The sequence below is a fragment of the Harpia harpyja genome, chromosome 11 (genome assembly GCF_026419915.1).
Source record: "Harpia harpyja isolate bHarHar1 chromosome 11, bHarHar1 primary haplotype, whole genome shotgun sequence".
NCBI classification, from domain to species: domain Eukaryota; kingdom Metazoa; phylum Chordata; class Aves; order Accipitriformes; family Accipitridae; genus Harpia; species Harpia harpyja.
Window position 1 is genome coordinate 26480891 of NC_068950.1, and position 26546 is coordinate 26507436.

Consider the following 26546-nt stretch of genomic DNA (forward strand, 5'->3'; position numbering starts at 1 on the left):
TATATATATATATATATATATGGACATTCTTGCTTTTTACTGTACAAAATATTATGAAACTCCAGCAACCAGCTGTAGTCTTCCTGTTTTGCCATAATTATTTCAACTGATTTCAAAATATAGTCTAGAATTTATTGCATATTTCACCCTTACAAATAGTTGCAAAAATCTTTGTATACATCCATTGTAGATAAATAAATTAATCATGAAACAAAACAGTATCTTTGCATTCTTTTCATATTCTAAAATAGCTTCTTTAAAATGTCATTCAAATAGATTGCAATAGTCTTTTTTTACTAGATTTGCACAAAACCCAACTAAGTACCACTGAACATCTTGAGAAAAAAAAACCCAGGAAGTCCAAAATGTAGCTGATTTTTCTCCCTGGCTCTGAAAATAGGAAGGGAGCTAGCATTCTGAGGACTAGTAGTCACTTCATGTATTTACAAAGTGTATTAAAAATTATTCAGAGAATGCTGACATAAAATGCTAGGTAAAAGGTCCTTTAGTATCATAAGGGCTTGTTATATGAAAACAGGCCCAAAATCACAGATATAGCATAGATCAGATCTTCTGAACCTTATTTACTAGTATGCAATTTACTAAGGTAGAAGACTAAAAAAAAAAAACAAACAAAAAAACCCCAACAATGCAGGATCTTACATCCACAAATACTTCTTCAGATTCTCTTGGCAAGTTAGGGGTTAGACCCAAATCAGGTATTTGAGATATTGCCTGTTTCTTTATTCCAGGAACAATTCATATTCTTTGGTAATGTTATTTGTTACAAAGCACCTGCCTCCAGGCAGCACACTCTCTTCTTCAAGTCAAAGACGACAGATCATGCAATCGTCTTCAGGCCAGCTGGCCACTCTGGCTGAGCTGAGCTCTCTAGTAGTTAGCTGGTATGTACTCGTTCCAATGTACTTATATCTTGCAGAATGCCACTGCTAAATTTGGAGCTGCTTTTCAGCACAGACTTCTCAGTATCTCTGATCCATCAATCTAAATAGACTAGTACAGGAAAATCTAAGTCCATCAGGTTACAGTGAACCGTAGGGGCTTTTGACTACCAGCTGTGCAATGAAGCCTTATTTTTTGAAGGTGCTTCTGAGTTGAGAATTCTTGAATGTAAGGAAGTATGGCTTTCAAGTGCAAACAATTTCCCTCAGCAGTGGAGATTCAACATGCACCCAAATCCTTTAAACTAATTCACTTATTTGGCAGGAGGTTTATGAGCTTTTTCTTCTTGAAGTTCTGTGCAATATTCAAATTAATCCTTTTTTCTTACAACAAAAATGGAATAATTGGCATTCGAAGACTTGGATAATCCTTGAATTCTCGTAGATAGGTGCAGTGTTTATCCTTTGCCCAGATTGTCATCTGAATGAAGCAAAGCAAGGTGAACAGCCCCACTGGAAGGAAGGGAGAAAAAGATATGTTTCATTACCAGATTAAAACCAAACTCTTGTTGCTGCCATCACTTCAGGATGAAGTACCAAAACATTACTCACCTGGAACACACTGAGTCATGATAGTGAAACTGATCCAGGTCCCCACCTGTTTTGGCCAAGGAAATTTAAAACATTTCTGGTGACAGCATTTGCATTTATGTCTCTATTGATCAAAAACAACCTTGTCCTAGTATAGGTAAATAAAAAAGCCAAGGTCAGCCAGATCAATTTCTAGTGTTAATAACCTTTAGCCAAAAAGGTGAACAGTGCCTTATCACAAACAAAACCTTCGTGTTTTCTTCCATAGCTATTATCATGACAAAATTTTAAGTATTACAGCATAGTGTCCTTTCTGTTTCTCTGCCTAATTTGTATTTGTCACATCTCCATTAATGCTAGGAATGGTAACTTTCTGTAGTCTGAGGCCAAATGCTGTTCTCATTAATGCCTGTTAATCTCTACTGAAGTTAAAACCTGATGCTGTCTTTCTGTGCAAGAGTGAATTTTACACTGAGTTGCACTGGTTTTAACCGCTTTTGAACTGAGTCAGGAGTTTGGCTCCTGATTAAGGAATATGAAGCAATAAACTGATTCAAGCTTCTAAAAAAGCAGTCACCACCAACACAAATGACTGTATAACTTAAGAAAATGGGGAAGACAACCTGGGCCTATTTTCTGTTTTCTCTACCACAGTATCTTCTATTCGTCTATTTCCCTGTTTTCTCCACCACAATATCTTCTGTTCATTTGCCCACTATCTTCCTCCATACTGTGATATTCGTGGGCTCTCTTATATTATAAATCCACCAGATGCCCCCATGCCCTTATTGCAACACACATTCAGTGGCAATCTCCCTGTTCCTGTCTGCAAAATTTGCACTGCTTTAAAGTGTATCTGTCTGGTCTAGCAGCCACACTGAAGCATAGGCCCAGTGTCTGAGCTGTCGGTTAAGGTTAGCCCTGTAAGTGCTGCCTCAAGGGAGGAGACGAAGAACAGACAAGTTCCTGCCTGCAATCTGATTTAATGGGGCCTAGGGGAGGAGGGGAAATGTATTGAGCTGAACTGTTTCAGACATTTCTTCCATGTTTTAACATTCCAAAAGAAATGAAAATATATTCAGCAAAACTAAAATCTTAACGTCTTGTTTGAAAATACATACCTCATATGTATAGTTAGGGCAAGATACAAAGAAAAACAGCCATGTGAAAGGATTCTTTGTTGGATATGGGATCTTACGGGTTTTGGATCCTATAGATTAGAAAACAAATCACAAAATATTCACACTCCTAAATTTGTTTCCTATAAAGACAACCCAAACCTGCCTACTTCTCTGTCTCATCACTGTCAGAGGGACAAGCAGGATGTGGGAAAACAGGTTGTCCTCTGGACCCACAAGAAGGAGTAGGATAACTGTGAGGAAATGTTCTGGGCATTAGAAAGTCATCTACGTATGCCTTTGATCACAGCCACTCCTGTAAGAGGTACCTCAAGTTTTAGATTTAGAAGTTAAGGGTTTTCTCAGATTGTCACAGAATGGGATTTTGGCAGTCACAGTTGATAGCTGTAAGATGTTTGGCTTGTGCCCAAGGAACCCTGGCCTGCACAGAGATCTCGTGCCCCCTGTAGAAGCCAGTGAAATTACTTTCCCTTGCTAGTGTAAGCTATGCTTTGTTGAGCACTGTTGCCTTTTGCACTACCAGTGTAACTAATGTAACTGCTCCCCCCAACACAATCTGGCCCTAACCAATAAAAATTACAGTAACATAAGAAGTGCTGTTTAACAGTCTGGTGTTGGATTCCTTGCACTGTCTGATCTCCCCTAGAATCCAATCTTTACGGTGCTGAGCAACCTGCACACCCACAGCAGTCATCTGGTGGGTATCAACGCCCTATGGGATCAGGTCTTTCATGAAGTAGAGTAACTGTAGAAATACTGAATAGCTGCGCAAAAGTGAAAAATGAGTGCAATTTTTACCATTTCTCCGGAGGTCACTGAGTGCAACATGAATGGAAAAATTTCCAGCTTCACACAGCTGCAAGAAAAAGCATGACAGAGTTAAAAATGTGCTCCCCTTCTATTTACTTTTCTTCCTTTTGTTATTTCCTGGGGTACTTTAAAAAAAAAAATCAAATCTATTATAAACAAGATTTAAAAAATGGGAGTTAATGCACCATAATAAATATACTTAACCAAGATTGCTCTCTGACAGGAGAATGGAATGTCTTTGTTCAAACATAAGTCCATATTATACTTTGTTATATACTTATGATATTTGCCAGCGAATGTGGACTCAGCGTCCAAAAGATGAAATTTACTACTTATACAATCCCCATGAGATCTAAAGGCCATAAACCAAAGAGAATAAAAGTAAATCCAGGAGATACTTGCTTTATCTTTTGGTTATTTTTATGTCTTCAAAAACACCCAAAAAATTGATCTGGATCGTTTTGGTTTCTCAAAAGGTATTAAAATCCCAAGGAAGATATGGGTTGGACTCTAAGTAAGTTTTCTTCTCTAGAGTATAATTGATATGAATCATTAAATATAGTTGACCCAGCTTCCTCCACTGGTTTTAAATAATACTTCCCCAATCAATTATGTAGAAAGTGTATTGAAATGACCCATTATATGATTGTCGACAGTCTCCAGTGTCTGCAAAGCTTATCTATTAAAGCAAATGACTGGTGGTCAGAGCTTCTGAGTTTTATTCCCAGCTCTGTGCTTTCAGTTACGTGGTAACTGATAATGTTATAAAATGGGAATAGATTATCAACTCACAGAATTTTCATACTGGGAAGCTGCTTTGAGATCCTGCAGTCACTGACAACTAGTTTCTCAAAGCAAGTGAACAGCTGACGTTCTAAACAAGTTATGCATACATAGGAAAAATGGGTGCATCTTTATTGACTACGCTAATCTTGCTTCTGCATGTATGAAATGTTCATAGGAACTATGAGAATGAACAGACAGTAACTCAAGAATTTTGCTTCATAAGGAAAGCTGTAAAACATTTCTGAAGCCCAGCAAAATGAACCTCTCTCCCTGGAAATTATCAGCAACATACTTTCTTAGTTGGCCAGTTCTCCGAGTTTTATAACCTGTTGTGATTCTTAACACTCAATAAACAGTTCACAAAACAAACTCACTGGCTTTTAAACATAGTGTCACAAACTGGTTGTTCCAGGATTCTTTTAAAGATTATGAGATCATCCCAGCAGATAAATATCCCAGTCTTGGAATAGGTACTGAATGAAAATCTTCCCTTGTGTACAAGATCACATTAAAAACTCATAGATTTATATGTTCTGTGTGCAAGTGGTCAGCTTTAGTAGTATGTCCCAAGTGTTCAAGTTTTAAGTATCTGCTTATTCTATTCACTTCTCCACTTATACAACGTAAGAAATAAAGCAACATGTTTTAGCATTTCATAAAAAGAGCAACAGACCTACCAGAAACATGATCACAGCAAAATTTATCTGTTTTTTCCCATAAGCTATAAAAAAAAGTTTACATGTGATTAGTACTAATATACAAACACATAAGTACTTAAATCAGGGCTGTTTTGCTACTTACAAGGAGGAGTGTAAAGAGGATGATTGATGTAATAAGCAAGCCAAGCTGCAAATCCCCAGTAATACAAGCAGTTCTGAAAAACAGGGAATTTTTCTTTGTTTTAGTACAGTCCTCTAGGCCAATATTCACTGCAAGGACCGCTGATAACAATCAATTGGGCTGATCCTTCAAGTTGCTGATAATACAAAAAATGACAATACTAAGTGTGGTAAGGTGGGAACAGAAAACAGGAAATAACAGGAAGGAAGTAGTGCTCATAGAGTAAGATTTCCTCTCAAATATCTCTGAGCTGTTAAGTTTATAAACAGTTTGAGAAACTGTGATCATACTATTGAAAACAAATTGATTTTGTCTGGCAAGCCATTTGGCCAAAGATGAAGTGCCATACAGACTGTATGTTAAAGAGAGACTTGTTTTGCTAACCCCTGAGACTTTTTAAAACCAGATGTAGGTACTGTGCTCTCTTCCCTGCTTATTACTTTGTATTGCCCAGTCTCTCGCTTTTCTTCTTCTCCTTCACCCCACCAGTTTTCTTTCTTTCCATGCTTTACCTTTTTCTACCTAAAGACATTGTTGCCTGATGCTTTCCTCTGTCCTTTCACTGCAATATCTTTAGTTTTGTCCCTTCTGCTGCAGTCCTTGGCTTTCTGTGATCCAGCTTCCATTCTCTAAAGTCTGATAACATAGCTGTCGCTAATGGTTGTACTGATTCATTCCTGACCAATCTCAGAGCTTGTTCAAAGGCTTCATCCATGAAAAAAACTACATACAAAGACAATATCTACCTCTTGTTTGGTTTTCCTGGCCCTGCCTCTTGTGTTTTTTCTTCTGACACTCATTGTTTCTTCAGTATCTTGGTGACAGGTTATCTTCTCCCTCATTATATATCTGTAGGTAGGAAGGAGGCCTTTTCTTGGCACATTACTCTTCTTCCTCTATGCTCTCACCTCTAGGTGCTATTCACTTGCAGACAGACTTTAACCCTTGTCAACAACTCATAAATTTGCCTCTCATCAGTTGAGATTTCTTCCTTTATGAAACCTAGTGCCTCAGTTTTTAATGTTTTGGGGCATCACCTGGACTTCAGCAAGACCAAAACTGAGCTCTTTAACTTCCTTTCACCACTTCTCCTGTTCTTTTCCTTCCCCTTATCTTTCCTTCCCTCCTATTTTCACTCTTCAGTAAAACACTGATCCTCTTACTCTTTCTGGTCATGCTTATTTCTTGGCCTTCCAATAGGTTCATGTACCTTAGACATTTCTAGGTCTTTCTGCTTTCTCCTTCACAGCTTTCCTTTCCTGCTCACAGAGCCAAAATTCTTATCCAAGACTGCATTCTTTCCTGTCCTGACTGGTTTAACTTTTTTTTTGGCTTTGAATTTTGCAGCCTTTTTCCCCTATATATACCAGAACTGCATTTCTAGCACTAATACCCCCAAAAGTGATGACCTCAGCATCTGCAACCCACACTAGCTGACTGAAGTGTCTGCCAGTGCGTTTTTCTGAAAATGCTGGTGAGGGGTAAGCCCCTCGCATCTGCTGCAAGCAGTTGTGTCAAACATTCTGTTGCATTTCCACTTTCTTTTCAGAGTTAATTGAACCACTGAAGTGCCCAGAAACCTCAGACAAAATGGACACCCTTTTGGGTATGCTGTAATACAAACACATAGTATGTCCTTGCTCTGAGATTATATATTAATAGATAACTGATGAGAAAGAGCAAATTATTAACCAATAATTACAGATCAGGTGGGACAAAAGGGCAGAGAGATTAAGTAACTTCCCTGTGATGACTTCCCTCTTCCTCAGGAAAAGCAGCAGAGCCAGAAGAATGACTACAGTGAGGAACAATCTAGTTAGTGTCCTGTCCATAAATTATTGCTTTCTCCCTAACACTAGCTTCTTCCACCATCACCTACAATTTATTAACTGCTGTACAAACTTAGGTGGAAACAGTTTCTTGTAATCTTGGAATGGCATCTTATGAAAAACCCTTCCCTAACTTCAGGGCTTGCCATAGTATGGATCATATGGCAATGGATTTCAGTAAAGTAAAATTAAATAAATAAATTATCATGGCTCAGCTCCCAACAAGACATGCTGTAATTAAACTGAACAAGTACTATTCATCCAAAGAACATGATTTACTGCAAGAGTATTCCTCAGTTATAAGAAAAGGAGCTTTAAGATGAGTGGAGTCTGCCACTGCTAAGGTCCTTAGCAGTAACACTACAGATGTCCAGCTGCCACTAGAAGCCTTATTGCTCATACAAAAGCCTCCAGTGAGGTTCAGATAGGAACAGCAGAGTACATGCAGACTTCATAAACTCACTTGAAGGAAAGAAATGGTTTCTGTGCATCTTTCATATTCCAGATGAATAGTAAAGCTTTACAACAATCTCTTATAATAAGATTTTGTGGATCAAGTTCAGATATTGCAGGGATCCCATAAAGAAATTATTCCTAAGTTTATAAAGTTATGGTTCGGATTTTTGTCTTGTCTACTCCAAATGATGATCCCTGTGATGATCAAAACTATTTCTTAATGCCCTGCCTATGTTTATTCATGACCAACATGTACCCTTCTGTTTGTCTCTTTATATTGTTTTCTGGTTAAATGGTATTTCTTTAGGTCTAGTGTTTTCTCCAGATGTTTTTATAGAAAGCAAAAATATCCCTTTCTTCCCATGAAAATGTTCAGTAAGACCAGTCATAAGACTAATCTTTGAGGAATTCCACTGGTACCTCCCTATTATCAAAGGTCTGACATCCTTTTCTGGCACAACCACGATCAACTTTCCTTTAGTTCGTTCCTTTATCACAACACAATTTTTGTATTAATCCCTATCTTATTCAACTGAAGCCAGTTCTTTACTAAGTTCAGATAAATCAGGTATTCTACCTTTCCATTGCCTAGAAAAATCACATATCTTAGAAAGAATTATACTATGTTAGTATATAGCATGAACAGCTTTTGGTGAACCCCTGCTGCATTTTACAGCATCATTTATTCCTATTTCCATTTGGTAAACAAAGGATGAAAATAAAAAATCTCATCAATTTCTGTCTCACATCTCTGCTTATTGAGATTGAAGTGTCTCTTGTTAAAGATAGTTTTCCACTGTGCTTAGGAAATAAGCTATCCATATCTGCTATGTATGTGATCAAACACTTCAAGTAAGAAGCTTTGTCTACCATCTCTGTGTGAGAGAAAAAAGGGAAGAGGATGTGATATTTTTCTCACTGGCACAATTTTGGAGTAACACCACCAAAGTCAATGAAACTATAAAAGCAAATCAAACCCAAACATTGCTAAGCAGATAGAATAAGAACTGTGAACAACTTTAGAGATGAAAGCAAGTGCCACCAGCCTGCGAAGGTGGAAATGCAGAAGTGATCAGAACGACTGGTTCAAATGTCAATTTTAGCAACAACAGTTTGTATGGTCTGAAAGGAACGAGTAGTTGGCAGTGAGAAAATGAAGATTTATTGCACTGTACAGATTCTTTTTCAAGGTAAAGTTGCTCATTTATCTGCTGTTTAGCATGCATTAGCTACTGTTGTGTCAAGAACAAGTCTTTAAGAGATCTGCTAGCCTTCTAACAATGCTTGCGCTCTTCCGCTGCAGAAAACAGTAAATTACTAGGGCCACTGAGGGCCACTGCTCACCTACAGACCCTCCTTCCATTTAGAAAGCATGAAGCTATTGCCAGAACTACCAGAGCGGCTGCACAGCTGTAAGGAGTTAGCCACAAGGCAGAGCTTCAGCTGCTTGGGAGTATCACTGCCATAATGCAAATTCCAAGGGATGGTCAAAATACCAAGTGTTAAATACCCAAATGCTGATACGATACTATACATTTTTCCAGTTCTAGATGATAATCGCCTGTCTTCCTGACTATAAAGTGTATTTTTTAATATCTGTGTACTCTGTTGCAAGCATTTGTAAAATAACTATAGCCCATGCATAACCATGCAGTCCACTGTACTACTTCACAGACATCCAGGAAACAGGGGGTCTGCATCTCAACAGCTGCCCTATGCCACAGCCACACTGATAACATCAGGGAGTGCTCCTGCAGGAAAAGAAAATGCAGAACAACCGAGCTTGCTTTGCACTGGATCAAAGGTAAATTAACAGTTGCTTAACAGCAAAGACGGTGTTAGGGCCAAAGATGTAAAACGACTGTTACAGAAAGTAGATTTTTTTTTTAAAAGAGGCAACCCTCCCAATATTGTGCTTGCCTGTGCTACCTTAAAAGTTAACATTGTTAGTAAAACCTTCAAGCCCAAGGAACTAGCGGAGTGAAAAGGAAGGGTATGCTGAAGGTTTAAAATTCTAAAAGAGCGATGAGAATACTATATAACATGAATAACAGTATGGCAACATGTGGGTTATACAATAGCGACATTAAGAAGTCTTTTGAAAGAACTACAGACTTATGGGTGAGATTTGCTGTGTATTATTATTACAGAAGCCACACCAAAAAATCTGTGCTGCAGAAGTAGAGCATAGGTTGGCTAGGTTGGATTTGTAAGGAGGGCTATGGATAGATGCTGGCACAATTTACCTTCACAATATTCCTCAGTGGCATAGTCCCATGGGAGAACCGATGAACAAATACTGTTTCAATCAACCTTTTGATGTAGTGGAAAGAATGGCAGATACATGCCAAGCTAGAAACAGCAAGACAAAAGCATTTAAGAGTGCTTAAAAAAACAAGTGTGGCAAGACATTTGGAATAAGACTACAATGCTAACAAGAAATACTGCTCAAGCCTGCAAACAGACTTACTTAACTACTGGATGCGGGCTTGATGTAAACCTCTCATCCAGTCCATAGACAAAAGGCATGCGGAAATAAAACAGAAAATAGATGAACAATGGACCTGTATATTCTATCAAAAATACCTGCAAAAAGAGAGAAAATAATTAGACAGCTGAATTAGATGGTGGTTTTACTTTGATTTCTTTGTGATAACTAATGCAGTGGGATAAACACCTCCACTGACTCAGGATGGCATTTAGAGAGGCAGGGAGGGAATATCAGGTTTGGGCTTGGGCTATGAAAGTGGTAGACATGCACGTAACTGTTTTGCAATGCATTTGCCTCAGTTGCATGCAAACAGCCATTGCCAGTGCAGCTGACACAGTATGGATATGAAAAGATAATCATGGCAGCCCAGGGATCATGATAAACATGCATGCATGTTACATTTACACAGCTCTCACCCTCCTCTTGCCCTCAAAAACTGTTGCTTTATTCTGGGTTAAAATGAAATTTGGTGAAGAATTTATCTTGAAAAAGAGGAGCTTTGTTTCTAATGAATATATTTTGTTTAAACTGGAAACACAGCTTGTAAGTGTTCACAGGTGACTCCATCTGTATGAACAGTTAGTACAGCAGATGTCCCAGAAAACAATCAATTCATTCTATGTTTATACAATCTTTAATTTGAACACAAAGAAAAAAAAAAGAAAAAAAAAGAGAGGAAACTAAAGAAGCTATTATCTAACTTGATTTCATTTCATATAGGTCTGTATTTCTTAGGAGCATCATTTCAAAATGAAGTTAACTTTGGACCAAACATTAACAGTTGAATTTTCCACACTTCTATAAGTGAGGAAGGAAGGTCCCTACCTCATTTATGGAGAAAGAAAGGACATTGATTGCACTTCTGTCAAAAAAACCCCAACCAAACAAACAAAAAAACACAACCAAAAAAACCCCACCCGCTGTTTTCTAACATATTTAGAGTTATTCTGACACTCAGAAAAGTTGTGTTATCAACTTCTGTAGCAATCAGCATTTTCTCTGGCCAAGATCGGATTTGACTGTAGATGAGAAGTTTGTCTTTTTTATTTTATAAGACTGAAGTATTTCTTGGCTTATATTTGAATGAAGTAGCTTGAAGGGCAGGGAGAGCAGAATATAAAGGAAATATTATAGAATGGCAGAAGTCTGGTGTTACTCCGCACTGTGATATTTTGGTATATATTAATGCATTTGTGTCTTGGAGTCTACATGGCCATTAGAACTTTTGCCTGTCTTACTGGTTTTTTGGATTGTGTAATAGCTGCCTGATTTATCAGCATTGCATCCAAAGTACTGACGTGAAGATTCAGTCTTGCAGAACATTTGACTTTTTCTATTTTACCTCCTACGAATGTTGTCTTTGCTATTTGTCATTAACACAAGATTTTATTAATGTCTCATAGCTAAGAAATGGTGAATGTGCCTTTAAATTACTGGGTACTTTTCCCTTCGTGCTGTGCTGTTTCATTAGAACTAGTGTAATGTGTGCATCATGGACCTTCTGAAGAACTGGAAGGGTTACTGGTCACCTCACTGCACAAACAGCAGTGCTGTGTTGCCTGACGAGTGAGTTGTGACAGAATTTGCATTTGAGCTGAGACAGTAAATATGTGAGGTCTTTGTGGATGGCTACTAATATTGCAGGAATGATCAGCTGTCATTAGCCTGCCACTAGCATCCTGGGATGCAGCCACGTGCAGAGAGCTAACTGATCTTACTTTCATGCATTTTCCTGCAGAAGTCACTTCAGTTACTGACATGTGAAGTTGCTCACATGCCTTTTTCCAGGACAAACTTGTGGGAGTATAATCCTGATCTTTGTCAGGAGAGTTACACAGGCCCTGTGAAGCAGATCCCCAAAGGCATTTAAACACGTAGTTCCTAGTGATTTTGCAGCAGACATCTAAATCCATTTGAGAACCTGCACCTTAGTTCAGTAGAGCCAGCCTACCCTGCAGCAAGTTTTTCACTGCTGCTCTCCCAGGGAACTAGGCATTCAGAATATCCTGTTGCTGCTTTCCCCGATTAAATGAACTGAAGCAATGAGGGTTCATTGCCTGCATCCACTATCAGAGCAGGCATCATGCAGAAATATTGGAGAGAGACAAAAAGTGATGTAAGGATTAATTATGGAAAAATAGCCATTATAATGGCTCAGACTTGAAGCATAGCTCACCGTAGTCCATCCTATCTGTGGCCCTAAATCTTTAAAGTATAAGGTAGCAGTTGTGCCAACAGGGAGGTGCTGCAGGATTTCCTCATCCCTCAGGGACTTTCCTTCTGAGAAGGAAAGAAGTAATTACATCTCAGTGAAATTCAAGTCAACTTTGATAGCATACTAGCTTTATATCATGCTTTAACTGATCTGTGAGATTCTTTGATGTGAGGTGGGTTTACTGGAATCTCAATAAACAAATCAAGAATGTTTATACTTAATTTTGATTTATCCCTGTAATCGCCTATAAGCCTGGATCCTCTATTCACACCAAGACAGTTAGGAGAATTCTCAATCCTATGTGCCTGCCTAATCTAGTAGACTTGCTTCATCACTGCTACAGCAGAATTTGCTGATGGGTCACTGCCCTTTAACATAGTTCACTGACCTCCTAGTCAGCTGCACCTCCATCTCTCTTCTCTCTCTTCCTCTCTTCTCATTGCTTATCATCAGGCAAACAGAAGCTGAGATTGGAAGGCTCTCCCACAGAGGATTTCATTGCCTCCTTTTTTCCCAACCAACCAGCTAGGAGGTGATTCCACAGGACTTGAGCTAGTACTCAAGCTTTTAATGCCTAGATTTGGGGGAATCTCCAGAAGGCCAGCATTTTCTCATGGCAAGTCTCACAACATAAGTCCATGGAGGAGTCTGACAAGGTAGATCTTTGAAGAAGGAAATAAGATACTCATATGCCTGTTTTCCATGGACAGATCCTACACAACGAACTAATCTTCACCAGCATACTTTTAAGGGACTGTTTAAATAAAATTATGTGTAATGGAAGCAAAAGAAGAAAGTCCTACATTTTATACTGCATGCTAAGATGAATTAACACAGTTTGGCTATTAGACTTTCTTTTGTGCACCCAGGCCATGTACTAAGGCTTCTAGTAGCAATACCTACAACTGCATTAATGAAGTCAGCCAGCTCGCATCAGCTTTGTCAGCAAATCCTACATCCATGGCAATGTGTTTTGCATTAGCTTACCTCAAAAGAACTGTAATTCCTGCCTGAGAGCAGAGGATTATGTGAACTGATACTCTAACTAATAGCCCTTTTTAGTACTCCCAGCTGAGCATCACTGTAGAGATCATTTCACTGCAGCTAAGGGAAATTAGTATCTAGATTCTGTGCTGCCTGTCTGAAAACAAAAGTGCTCAGTAGTTAGAAAGTGCTCTGGAACAATGTGCAGACTCCTGAGTTAATAACCAAGCACCAGGCACATGGGTGGAACTCTGTTCAATACTTTCAAAGAATTAAATTCGTTCTCTTCAGCTTTCATAGTGCTAATTCACATAGCTGGAAACTCATTCTTAAGAGCTAATACCCATGCAAAGTATACCTTTTATACCAGGCCCCTGCTCAGAGCTTTGTTACTATAGTTCTCACAAGTACTTACTTGGATCAAGTTTTATCGACTGTCTTGCTGGATACCACCGAGGATCTGTAAGACCATACAGAATTGTGTGATAGACAATGCTTGTTTTAGATCATCCACTATTATAATGAATGCAACACAGCAAGATAAGATTTAGTTAAAGATTTTTAGGAATATTTATTCAACATGAATATCTGTGAGAAATTATGCAGCAGAAAAAATACAAAGGTTTATCAGGATAGTATGAAAAAATGATACTGAAATCTCACTGTGATCGCATTCATATGCAGGTTACTTAGCATTATGTGTGTGTACATCACATGTTTCAAACTATGTAATTTTCTCCTATTTATATACTGGATATTCTGATGTGATGTGAACTGCTGCAAAAATTATACTCACATAATTTATGGAACATCAATCTGATCTCCCTAATTGTGGCATTTGGTTCCACCTAGGCAACAAAAAATATTGTATACGTAAGATGCATATTTTGAAAGATAACTGCTAGGTGTAAGACTATACAAGCAGAGATGTGACTCAAACAATATAACTGTAACTTTCTTACAGATGGCTAGTATTGGTATGGATGATTCAAAGCACTTCTTACAGGAAAACGGAAGGACAATTTGTGGCATCTGTTTCAGAGGCAGCTTCTCTAGCAGTGATCGAGAGTTACTACAACAGCATTGACAGTCTGATGGCTTATGAGTGAGTAAGGCACAACTGGCACCATCTTAGTGAAGCAGCTGAAGTTGTGCTCTTTGCCCAAAAGCTCCTTCTGCAAAAGGGTTGAAGTACTCTATAGTCAGTATGAAGTGTGCATAATCGTTGCCTCTTCAGTGGCCAAAGAAAGGCTATCAGATTAAATACCCTTCATAAACACTAAATTAACTTAAGAAAAGTAAGTAATTTTTAAATAGTCACCTAGCATTTTAAACAGATATTTGGTTTACCTTATCTAGGTAGCATAGCTGTTTCTTTGTCTTCCCATCAAGGATTTCCACCTGATAGGACACAAAATGATAATTACTAATTAATGGCTAAATAATCTCCAAACTCTTAGTTGATTCCCAAATTCACAACCATTGTTCAGAGTGAGACACCATTCTTCTCTGATCTGTGGACTGTGTTAAAAACACTTCTGCTGTGCTCAAGAGACAGCTTTAATCATAGCCAGGTTCTCAAAGCACTCAACTTGCAAAAAAGAAAAAATATTCTTGACAAATAAATTGTCTTCCTGGATATATTCAGAAGCAGAATTAGCTAACTTATTGATCAAAACACATTGATCTGGGTTATTTTCTTACACTAGAGCAAAAAGAACAAAGAAGGGATAGAGAAGCTTCACAGGAATCGCTAAGGAACAGAATTTTTATGATTTGTAAAACTAGAAAGGCAGTTTGAGAAAAAAAATTTAAATGGGCATACGTACACATGTAAGCAAATATTCTGACTATATACAGCTTGAAGATTAATGTGCATTGTTCCCAGAATAACTGAATTGTAAAGAAAGTGGAAAACATTGGTGGACATAATGAACAGATGCAGCTAAAGATCTGGACTTCACAAATCCTTAAAAGGTTGTTACAGGAATACTCAGTATTACTCTTGCCTCTCAGATCACCTGTATTAGTAACTACATATTAGCATTTTATATTCCAAGCAGTGGTTTAGCTACAGCTCTGAGAACAAAAGAGCAGTTTATTTCTGTGATCAAATGGCACTTTGGCAAAAGGTTGATTAAAATTATTTTAATCAATAGCCAAGCAGAAAAGTCCCCAGAGTTTTCAAAGTCCAGTTGCAGCAGGCTAGCAAAACCTAAACTACAGTGATGGTGTTTTAATTTCATTTGTTCTCATCAAACACTTTGTAATGGAATTTTGTGGTATAGCTAAGAGTAAAAGCTGAAAGCTTATCTGTCACACTAAATGACTGGGACTATCATTACTTAGTACCAGAAGAGTTTGTTGGGTTTTTTTTAAATAAACATCTAGCATTAATTAAGTTCGGTATTAACTGGCCAAGAGGGTAGATTAACAATAGACATTAAATATGATTCCTTACTAAAAATAGGAGTCACAGTCCTGTATCTTTCTAACAGGGTTGCTTTGAAGAGATCACTTGGTTAAAGTATCTTATTTCCTTCTTTTACTTGTCCCAAATTGTTCTTTCTCTATTGGTGCAGCAATGGAGCACTTCAGCTCCAGCCAGAAGTATCAAATCTGATCTCCACAAGGAATACTAATGCAGTGACATTTTCTACACGTGTATAGTAAGCTCTAAGTGGGACATCAAGGGAGGTAAGCACTTTTCCTCCTTCGTTATACGTAACGAATGTGTGACAGATTATTGGGATATTGTATGTTTCCCCTTCATTTTTTATATTTGAAATAACACAAATTTCAAGTTTTAATGTCTTTGTGGGACATCTCCATCAGAAAGCAAATGAAGTGGATTCCCTTCCCAGAGGGCTATTCTTGAAATACAGCATTCTGACTCTTGCAGTCCACAGAAAAAGTACTGTGGGGGCTGTGAACCATTTTTTGTCCCTTCTGATGCCAAGTTGCTACAAGGGTTATTGAAACCTTTGGTGTACCTCAAAGCTCTTCTGTCAATGAATACTATTGGGCTTCCCTACAGACTGCAGCAGGGCCCACAGCTTTAGCAGTCTCCTTCCTGTTCCGTACCCACTCCCAGCATACACGTATTGGATCAGAATCCCCCAGGAGCAGTTTTCGTCTATGGCCTTCAGTGGCTGTATTAGAGAAATCTTCTCCAGGCCAATTAGAAAGTGGTTTGGATATCTTTCTGCCACCTACACTCTTTTAACTGGGCTAGTCTCATTATGTACAAGGCCAGACTGAAAATTATAGAGCATTTTCTTTTGCTCTGTGGTTTTCATGGGAGTGGCTGTACAGAAATTTAGGTATTTCTGTGAAACTTTGGAATCAGTGTGGAAAACAAACAAACAAATCATCCAAGATCTTCTGTACTGTTATTTGGGTCCATTCCAGCATGTCTCTTTAAAGTGCCAAACTGACATACCTGCCTGTACTGGCCCATTTCTTCAAATACCTAGAGGGAGCCTACAGACATGTCGGATCCAGACTCTTCCTGAAGGTGCACAGTGTGAGGCAATGGACATCAGTCGCAATATGGGAAAATCCAATCAGATACAAGAAAATTTTTTCACCATGAGCTTGGCCAAACATTGGAACAAGTTGCCTGGAGGGGATGTAGAATGTCCATCCTTAGAGGTATTTAAAACTGGACTGGACAAGACCCAATGCCATTTGACCTGGTTTTATCTGCTTTGAGCAGGAGTTGGACTACATGGCTTCCAGAAGTCCCTTGCAACCTAAATTATTGAATGTTTCTATTTTTTTCTTGGGGGGGACACATTCCTGAACTTCAAACATTTCAGTTAATTTCATTTACTTTCAAGATCTAAGCAAATATCAAACATTCTTTTCCTTTTCAGAAAGGCGGATGCAGGAACACAGTGTTAGATTCCACTCCAGCCCATAGAAAGTTGTGCAATGACAGAGTGAAAACAAGGTGACTGTTTCCTCTAATTATAACGCCTCTTAGCTGTATCAGAACACCCCCCCCCCCCATTGTTTAGATGTTCCTGCATAAGGGACAGAAAAGCCTGATCCAAGGCAAGAAATGTTATCTTTACTGAACATAATGGCCAATCACATGAACCCATGTAGCACTGAACACACTGTTTCCAGTCTTCAGGCGCAGCACCAAGTCAGTTAATGTATTGGTTGGCAACAGTTTTTAGATACCCAGCAATCTGTTCTTGGAACATTTACTGATGGGTATCATCCCTTTCAAACATAAATTGTTTGGCTCAGAGAACTTTAATTTCTATGTGTTTTCAAAGCATTTAGCACAATAGGACACTGACTGTTGGCCTGCGCTAGTGCAGTATGACTTAACAGTTCACTTATTTGGTGACTTTTTAAAGGCATTTTAGCTTCTCTAAAACTACTCTGAGTAGAACTTAATCAGTAGGCAGATTTGTGCAAGATAGCTATGTCTTTTATAAGTGACTACAGTTATATATCTTCAATGTTTAGAAGACATTTGTTGTAGTGCATAAGGATTAAAGATTGATAGTGTCTTTAAAAACAGAAAAATTCTTGATTATTATTTTTTAAAAGAGGTTGAGGGCAAAGAATAATCAATATACAATATAAGCAGAGAAAAGTACATTCAACTGTTAAACTTTTATTCAGAAAATAGAAGGGGAAAATAAAAGGGGGAAAAGTTTATTCATAGGGGAAAAACAGTTGAGCAAACAGCATTTAAAGAAGAATTTTTAAGATGCAGTGTCCCTGCAATAGGATTAGAAGAATAATAGTCAATCAAATTCCCGCAGCTTAAAGCCATATCAAATGCTTAAGGATCAACAGATCTTCAAAAATTATGTGATAACTATTATGGAAATACTGACACACTTATCATGCCTGTGCACCTTGGAAGTTTTATTTGCAGCCATTTCTACTCAGCAGATTCAGTAAACTAGCTGAGTGAGATTTTGTGAACACTGACATAAGCATATATTGTATTGATTTCATTTGGAATTACTCAGTAAAAAAAACGCTTATTTTACAATCTAGGAATGAACCAGCCCAAGAAAGAGTAATGCAGAATGCATTCTCCCTGAACTATTAGAGTGCTTACATAAGTCAGGTTCCTTGAATTTAACACAAAAAAAAATCCATTTTGGTTGCCACGGTCCTAATTAAATCTTTCTAAACATTTTATTTTTCCTATGGAATTAGTCATTTTCTCTATCTCCTTAGACTTTTCTGGTAGAATGTGTTGTTCCTGAAGGAAGTAAGCACGCCTTAGTGTGATCTCACACTACAGCCTATCAAGAATAACTTTCCTGAAGCCAAGAGAGTTAAGCCAAAGGGAAATTAATGTAAGTGTACTTACACTGAAAACTGTGTTTGTGCTGCTGCTACAACTGACTCAGTATGAGACTTCCCTTGCACAGGAATGTACAAACTGTTGCAGAGGATGAGTCTAAGGATCCATCTAGAATGGTATCTTTCTGATATAGCCAGCAGCAGGTGACTCAGAAAAAGTAATAAAACAGGGCAAGAATGTAGTGACTGGGGGGAGGGGAGGAGACAGACACAGAGATTGCGATTTTCCTGCACCACAAGTGCTGTCTTTGTATTTAATAGCTTTTCGTGGATTTTTCCTCAATTAGTTTATCCACTCGCCTTTTAAACCTGTGTAAACTTTTTGCATGCACAGTGTCCTGAGGCAGAGAGTTCCATAGCTTAGCCACATGCTGTGTGAGGAATTCCCAAAGCAGAACCAAGGCAAACGTTTAACCAGAAAGCAAAATTTCATCGTCTTACCTGTGGAGTGCTGTACCTTATTTTGCAAGTAGTCCAACTAAGTAAAGCCTTACCTCTCTGAAGCAATTGGCTCATATTTCATGAGACTAGAATCTTATTACATTATTTCACTGTGTATAAAGAGAAGAGATAGTGACACCCATATTTGAAAGGTTTTATACAATTAATTTTCACTTTTGTAGAATTTAGATGTCTAATATTTATAGGTTCATAAGATATACACTAGGTACTTTCTCCTCAGCTTCCTAAGTTCTGCTCCTATACAAGCCAATGAGAACCACTGTCTGAACTGTGCTGAAACTCATAGTACATTTTTATTTCTTCCACCTGTTTCAGACTTGTTAGTTAGGTGTGCATCTAAATCCTCGAGGACCTTGATCCAGTAAGCATCTTTATCCCAAGGTCAGCACAATGCACAGCATTTAGATTATTCCTGAATGAAACTAAACTGTCAGCAAAGGAGATGATCTAGTTCTTCACGCTTTATATGTAATGGTTACACACACTGACAGAAGTGGGAAAATTACTTTAGACTGTCTTCTGCCATTCCCCACTCCTCCCACAGAAGGCTTGGCTGGCTTGGGCCACCAAGCAAGGAATAAAGGATTCAAGAGAGAACAAAAAGTACAGGCAGGAGAGGACAGGAATGTGTTCTAGTGAAAAGGGCTGTCTCCTACCAAACAGAAATCCTGAATTCCTGTCTCTCTGGGCTGCTTCAAACACTGCTCCCTTCCATTATCATTCTGTTCAGCATTTCCCTACAACGGATGCCTTTTGGGATACCACACAGTGAGGGGTAGAGTTGAAGTAAACTTGGATACGTTAACCAAATTGTCATATCCACTCTTGGAGCTCGGTGCTTAACCTGAAGGCATGGCAAACCCCCAAGTCCCTTTGCAGACCTAGACCTGAGGGTGGTAACAAACATAGAGCTACAAATGGTTATCCTTCAGAAAGACAAATCCATTTATATAACTGACAGGGGATAAAATGAGTTGGTGTAAGAATGGTCAGGAAGGAAAAGGAAAGTGTATTCCCTTGGAGCAGGAGGCTGGTTTATTTTTCACAAAATGGAAGAGCTGTTAGAGGTTTGTGCTTTCACAGCAAATTCTGGCTCTTGAAAGCATATGAAAGCTTTCCAGCTTTTACTAGCACGACATCTTCCAGGAGGATACACAAGATGCGAAAGGAACCTGCACCAGTTAATACTGACTCAGTGGGTATTTACTTACACTGGCTAACACAGAGCCACGCATTGCCAATTTCCCAGGCATACTGAAGAGTCACATCATTCACTGAGTATCACTGTCACTATGAAGCAGACTGGAGTGCTTCCATCTGAGAACCTAAGCCAGCTTTGACTCAACACCAAGTAGGCATCCAGGTTTTTCAACACCACTGCGTAGCCTTTTCCATGCGCAACAGAGAATATTGATTGCCTCAGGGCTTTAGTTTATGGCCATCATTTTCTACAATGACAATATTTAGGTAGAAGAGGTTTATAAATTATTTGTGAAATCACAGTAATTTCTTTGCATCAGTACTGTGATTTGCAATGTTGACCCTCAGTATCTATAGTTCCATTACTACTCTTCATGGATCATTTGGTGTATGGATGTCAAAGTGTATGTTCAGTGTATGCTTTTGACATGGCATTGAAGAGGCTGAAGAGAGAGATTTTTTCCTTTTATTTTTACCTAAAGGTACCAAGGATGGGTCTGCTGTCTTTTGACAGGGCAAGAAGCCCTGGGAAGTTTGGAGCCCTTATACTGACAGGTGAACTCACAAGATTTGTATTAATTTTTAAAAATATACTTCAAAGAAGTCTATTATTTTTTCAAAAATCAGACTTTTGATTTCAAATGTAGCCTTCAAATTCTGAGTAGCTCCAGGTACTTCCTACCAAGTAATGTTTTGCTATCATATTTTCCTATACAAAATTAAAAGTTTCTCTCAAGCTCCGTAGAGAAAAAGGACAAATTGCCGTCTTTTAAATGAAGCAGCACAACTGACTGTAGAAAGTGTTGGTAAGTGTGTGGAGAAGTGGTGAGGGAAGAGAAAGGGAGAATGTTTTTCCCTATCTTCTCATCTCTTTCTGTGACAATAATCTTACATGTTACTTGTGAAAACAGAGCAGACATCTTCAAATAGCAGGGCAATTTTCAGTAGTGTCCCTTTAAATGACCATTCAAATATCTCATATGTGGCCTTGTCTTGCTCAGACAGCTCTTGGAGGATACAGAATCTTAAAATCCTCTGCAGTCCTGCTTTTGGCACTTGCTCTCAGTGCTCTTACTTGATGAGGCTTTAGACAGCATAGCTCTGAGTGGGAGAAACCTTTGTAACAGGAGCTGTGACATCTCAGCAATGCTAGCTAGGCAGCAGTCACCCCCACCCCCCCTTGCATTCAGAGGGTTTTCATCACAGTCAGAAGGGGGAGAAGCTTTAAATGCCAGCAAGGGGGGCCAGTACGTTATTGCTTTTAGACTGTACTGCATATGTCAGTTCAATCTATCCTCAGGGAGTGAAGACTCCAAAACATTTTTGGTTATCACTGCTCACAAAAGGCACTTCCCATCCAAACCAGTAAAAGAAGCAAAAGTACAACTGTGGTTCTTATGACACTAATTTTCTACAGTATGAGTGTATTTGTTCAAGCATCTTTCCTCTAGGAAGTCAGAGCACCATACTATTTTCTTTATAAGAAATGCTTTTGAAGACCTAAACCTGTCAAGTAGAAAGAAAGGGTAGAATTCATTAGCCTAACTTCAGAGCTCTCTACTACAGACATTTACATCTGAGCATGTCACATAGATATCCTTCGTAAGGAAAGGAGAAAAGCAGGCACTTGTAGGATAAACTGTATCATAAGCTCTGAAATATATATAAAATAGGTCAGAAGAGTTGTTCTCTAATCAATTTGGAGAAATGACCACTCCTAGAGAATATTAATTACCTAGCTATAAGTGTCTATCCTAAATCTCTAAATTTTCAGAGGTGAATCTCCTCAAATTATCAGATGCAGTACTTTCAGGTATGCACATATTTCTTTAAACTGTAGTTATTCTTGCTAAGCTTCTCCTGAGCTATTAGTGATACAAAAGCTGAGGTGAAATTAGAAACATACCAATACCTGAAGTAAACAAGACCTATTCTAGCATTATTACAGAATAAGAAATGTAGAGGCAGCCATCGAGATAGAGGTCTAGGAGTACAGGGACCTGACAGGTCTAATACAGGCATCTCATAAGTAGAGGGAAATCACTCAGCCACTCTTTTTTTGCTGTCCATCCATTAGGTCCAGCATACTTTGGCTTAATTAGGTGGTTGCTCATAATTCTTGGTACTAAGTTTGAACACAGCCAATTCAAAATAAGGAGTAAAAGGTATTTCCAAAGCTGAATTTGCCTTTCACTGGCTTCTGAAGTTACTTTAATACAATGTTGCCTATTTTTTAAGTGTTTCTGTTTTCAGCTGCACTGAAAAAGACTTTCATAAAGAAAAGGAAGGGAATTAACAGCCAGCATCTCAACGCTCACAGTCAGTCTGCTGTTCTTGCCCATCTTTTTGTAGGTCCGTTCACCAAAGAATAATTTTATTCATGCATAAGGGAGAGGACCTTCCTACACACTTAGGAACCTATGAAATTGACTGTGTACTAAGCATGATCAAAAGCACAAACTCAACAAAACAGGAAGAAATATTCCACCAATAAACCTCTGCTAAACTTGTAATAGTCATATTCTAAAAAATTCGGACAATGACAGTTTGGTGATTGTAAAGCGCTTTGTGATTCTTATAAGGAAGCACCACAGAAGAGCAATAAAGGGTAAATGGTTTAGAAACGTACAGGTAAAAGTACAGAACTATACAGTACCTCAAACAGGGAATGCTAATGTTTGTAGCACCAATAGAGATCCCCCGCCCCCAGGAAGCAATGGGAGAGGTGGGACACTTACCTTCCCTCTTTTGATAGCTCAGTTTTGAATGCATGGTGGAGAAATGCAATTCAGAATTCAAATTCAATTAATTTATAACAGAAAGCAAATCAGTGGGGAGAACAGCACAGAAAGTGATATGCAACAGCACTGCTCAGTGCTACCTGGGCTGTCTTTGTCCACATTCTACACCCTGAGTTAGCTCAGACAGACACTGGATGAGCTAGGCAAATCTGTTTCCACCATTATCTGTTGTACAGAGAAAAGGACTAAGACATACAAGGCTGACATGTAAATTCATGAGGCATTCTGAGTTTGCATTAGTGTTGCTTAGACACAGCTTCTTGATTTAGGACTCAAAAGACCTGTATCTGCTGCTATTGTTCTGCCTAGCAAGATGGAACAGGTCATTCCACTTTTGTGTGTTTCCCCATCTGCAAAATCAGGGAGCAATAAAGACATCCATGCTTTTGAGGTCTTCTAGTGTAACAAGTGCTATTCAGAAGTTCAGTACGGCTAAGGCAGAAGAGCAAACCTGCAGACCAGACAATGACCGAAGACATTCAGGAGGGTAATACACATGTGCCTGCCCCTGCGTTTGGATCTCACAAGAGTTTGGGACACTGGTAGAAATGCAGGAGGTAGTGAAAAGCTTGGTTGTTTTTCCTAAAAACAGGGAAGTCAACACTGCAGAGCAAAAGGCATGGTGCAGGTGCCTACCTCACACCCACAAGAGCTAGAGCCAGCTTATTTTGCTGAATTGTTTGTGAATTCCAGAACACTTTTATAGCTTTGAAAAGCAAAATCTGAACATTTAGGTCATGGTAAGTAACTAGAGGAGCAGCTGCTTTTCAGATTGTTTTGGATTCTGTTAATGTTATAACAACAATTTTTTTGCATGGGGGGAGGGAGGAATTGCATTCATTTTTAGGTGAGTCGTGCTGGAGAAACTGAAGTGTAAGCCTGCAGAAACACATTGAGGATTGCTGCCATTTAGCTCGTACCGACCTTTTTGTAATACAAGCCACTCAAGCTTTGTATTATCCAGCCTAACTAATTCCAGCGAAGAGTCGGTGTGGCTGTTTATGTAAGTTGATGAGACACATCACCCTTCACACTCCCCAGGTGCATGTTACACTGCACTTTCTGTGGGCTTATGGAGCTGACTGCACTGAACTCCGTCCAGCTGTTTTTCATTTCTCACGCAAGAGTCGAACGCACCGCACTAGCAGAAGGCCGGTGGAACCTGCCCGGGGCGGGGGCCGCGGGCACCGCTCGCCCCCGCTCCTCCCCGCCGGACGGTGCACGCTGCGCCGCCGAGGGGAGCCGGGCTGGGAGCCGTCCCCTCGGCCGGGGCACCTACTCCCTCGCCGGCTCCGCGCCGGCGAGCCGCCCCGAGGGGCACGCCCGCACCGCGCCGGAAGGCTCAGCGGGACGGCTCTCGGCGAGGCGCACGGCGGCTGGCGACAGGGTCTTCCAAGAAGTTGGGGACAGAAGGTGCCGAGAACATTCCTCGCTCTGGCTCTTTCCCTACGGCTGGGATGCGCTGCCAGACCCAGCCCGGCAGGCTGACCACGGCATACACTCGGGAGGATCCGCGGGAAGCCCAGAGCCATTGATCCGGCGCCCCCGCGGACCGCCGAGAGCCTGCCTGGAGCTCGGGGACACCTCCCCCCACCTCTCCGGGGCCACGTCCGAAGACCACCGGGGACGCGGGGGAGAGGAACACGCCCGGGGAAGGGAAGGACGGGGCGGGCGGGGGCCGCTTCTGCCCCCTCGCCCTGAGGAAAGCCCGGCGAGCGGCGTGTCCACCCCGGCTCCCTCCGCCCGACTCCAGCGCCGGTCACTTACCTTGGCAGACCCGGGAGCGGATAGCTCCGGCTCCCCGGCGCTTCAATGCAGATGGCGGGGGAGGAGAGAGCCGTCCGCCGGGACCCCGGGCAGCCCCGTCCGCCAGCAGCAGGACGCTGCGGGGCCCGGCCCGGGCTCGCCCCGTCCGCCCCGGCGCCGCGCCGCCCGCACCTACCTCGAAGAAGCCGGCTCTGCCGCCCATCCTGCGGGCTGCCGCCGCGCCACCTCCCGCCGCCGCGGCACCTTCCCCGGGTCCCCGCGCTGCGGCCAATCAGGCGGCGCCCGCCCCCCGCGGGGGGGCGGGGGGGGCGGCGGCAGCGCCGGGCCGGGGGAGGCGGCGCCCGGACCCCCGGCCGCTGCCCGGCGGTGCGCGTGGGGCGGCTGCCGAAACAGTTCCGTGTGAAGCCAGCAGCGGCAGCCCGGGCAGCCTGCAGCGGCGCGGGGGAGCGCCGGGACCTCGCCCAAGCCAAGTTCTGCAGCTCCCAGTGTTCAAAAACCGGGAGAGAAGCGCAATAGTCACCCCCCCCGCCCGGAGTGACGCTTCAGCGGCATTTCATTCAAACGGGCAATTTATTTTTCTTTGATTACTGCAGGAAACCAATCGCATTTTTTGCCGATCTGAAGTAGCTTAATGAGATAACCCGCAAAAATACAACTGACCATGAGCTAAAAAACCTCCTCCTCTCTTTCTCTGATACGTTACCTTACGTTTCAGGGGCGACTGGAGTGCCAACAGAACTCTGCTGAGATCCCTTCTTCTCCTGTGATGCCTTCCTGCCGCCGCTGAGAATTAAATGCGTGACATAAAGAAGGACAGAGGCTGAGACTTTTTTTCCTCTAGCCAGTCTTCATTACCTGATATCCTTTTTCTAGAGCTAAGGTAATTCAATATCAGCAAATTCTACAATGCTATAAAGGATCATTACTTTTTCACTGCCATAAACTTCCATTAGAGAGAAAGATCTATGCTATGCACTGTTTGAAAACCTTCTGCAATCTCCAAATGTAACCTGCTTCCATACAGTTATAACCATCAAAGCTACTTAAATGAAATATCAAAGAATAAACTTCACGAAAAGAAAAGGCCTCTACTGGAAAGCCGGAAGGCCGATCAGAAAGACCCAACAGGACAGAATTCGCTACTAGAGTAAATATGCGTAAAGCTGTGAAGGTGTATGGAGGTGTACGCTCCTTCTCAAGCCGATTACGAGTCTGGATGGTTAACCCTTGGGCCATGTTAGACCTTCTGGATTCGTATGTTAAAGAAAAAAACAAAGTTACTGCTTTTCCAAATAGGCTGACGTTTCTTGCAGTATATTTCACTTCCAGATGCTCTGTATTCACACAATAAGGAAAACATTTCAAATACATGAAAGTAATCCAATATGGAAAAGTAATCAGAACACAAATATAAAGAACATTTAAACTAACCTTCTGTACCAGAAAGCCATCAGGCAGTGCTTCAGACTGACAGAAGTTATGCAAATTGGTTCTCTGTATTAGCGCAACATGCAGCCTGGGGAAGGAAAATCTGTTAGGAACACAATTCAAATTTCTGTGCTGACAGCAAAATTACAATTTGTGGCTTACTGTTCCCTTTAACTGCAGTTATGGGGGGAAGCCCGCCCCCCCCCCCCCCCCGCCTTGAATCTCCAATACAGAAGGACTTCTATGTTCAGAGTGTGGCTTTCCAGAAGCGACCTGGTCTTAAAACAAATCCTCAAACCGTAATCCTTCAAGTTTCATCCGGTGTGTCTTCACTGAAATCAGCTGGTGTAAAACTGGAGTTGTACCCTGACATTAAGTTTTATGTTTCATCAAAACGTAAACATCACTGAACTAAATAAGCATTTGGTTGCCCTTTTGGGGCCTTCTACCTCAGCATCCATCAACGACTATCTGTGACTTAAAAGCGTCATGACTAAAAGTC

At 40.5% G+C, this 26546-nt stretch overlaps 1 protein-coding gene across 3 annotated transcripts; it reads right to left on the reverse strand.

Moving 5' to 3' along the window:
- Window positions 1–4: 4 nt before the first annotated feature.
- On the reverse strand, window positions 5–26191 carry LOC128148389 (very-long-chain enoyl-CoA reductase-like). Of its 3 annotated transcripts, none has more exons than XM_052802179.1 (13): window positions 26048–26191; window positions 14394–14444; window positions 13840–13891; window positions 13459–13503; window positions 12021–12124; window positions 9824–9939; window positions 9600–9705; window positions 5030–5102; window positions 4906–4949; window positions 3431–3488; window positions 2615–2703; window positions 1515–1560; window positions 5–1415 (listed from the first exon to the last, which is right to left on the reverse strand). In XM_052802179.1, exons 3-13 carry the CDS (start codon window positions 13853–13855, stop codon window positions 1288–1290), a joined length of 825 nt encoding a protein of 274 aa, XP_052658139.1. In that variant the 5' UTR covers window positions 13856–13891; window positions 14394–14444; window positions 26048–26191; the 3' UTR covers window positions 5–1287. The 3 variants fall into 3 exon arrangements, with proteins under 3 accessions (XP_052658139.1, XP_052658137.1, XP_052658138.1); XM_052802177.1 differs by lacking the exon at window positions 26048–26191 and adding an exon at window positions 24792–24862; XM_052802178.1 differs by lacking the exon at window positions 26048–26191 and adding an exon at window positions 24617–24773.
- Between the last annotated feature and the right edge of the window lie 355 nt (window positions 26192–26546).

Coding starts and splice junctions, on each gene's coding strand:
- LOC128148389 (XM_052802177.1), bottom strand. CDS start 24,818: ATGGGCGGCAGAGCCGGCTTCTTCGAG. Junction 13,504..13,839: donor ATTGATGTTCCATAAATTAT/GTGAGTATAATT, acceptor ATGGTCTTACAG/ATCCTCGGTGGTATCCAGCA. Junction 9,706..9,823: donor AGCCCGCATCCAGTAGTTAA/GTAAGTCTGTTT, acceptor TGCTGTTTCTAG/CTTGGCATGTATCTGCCATT.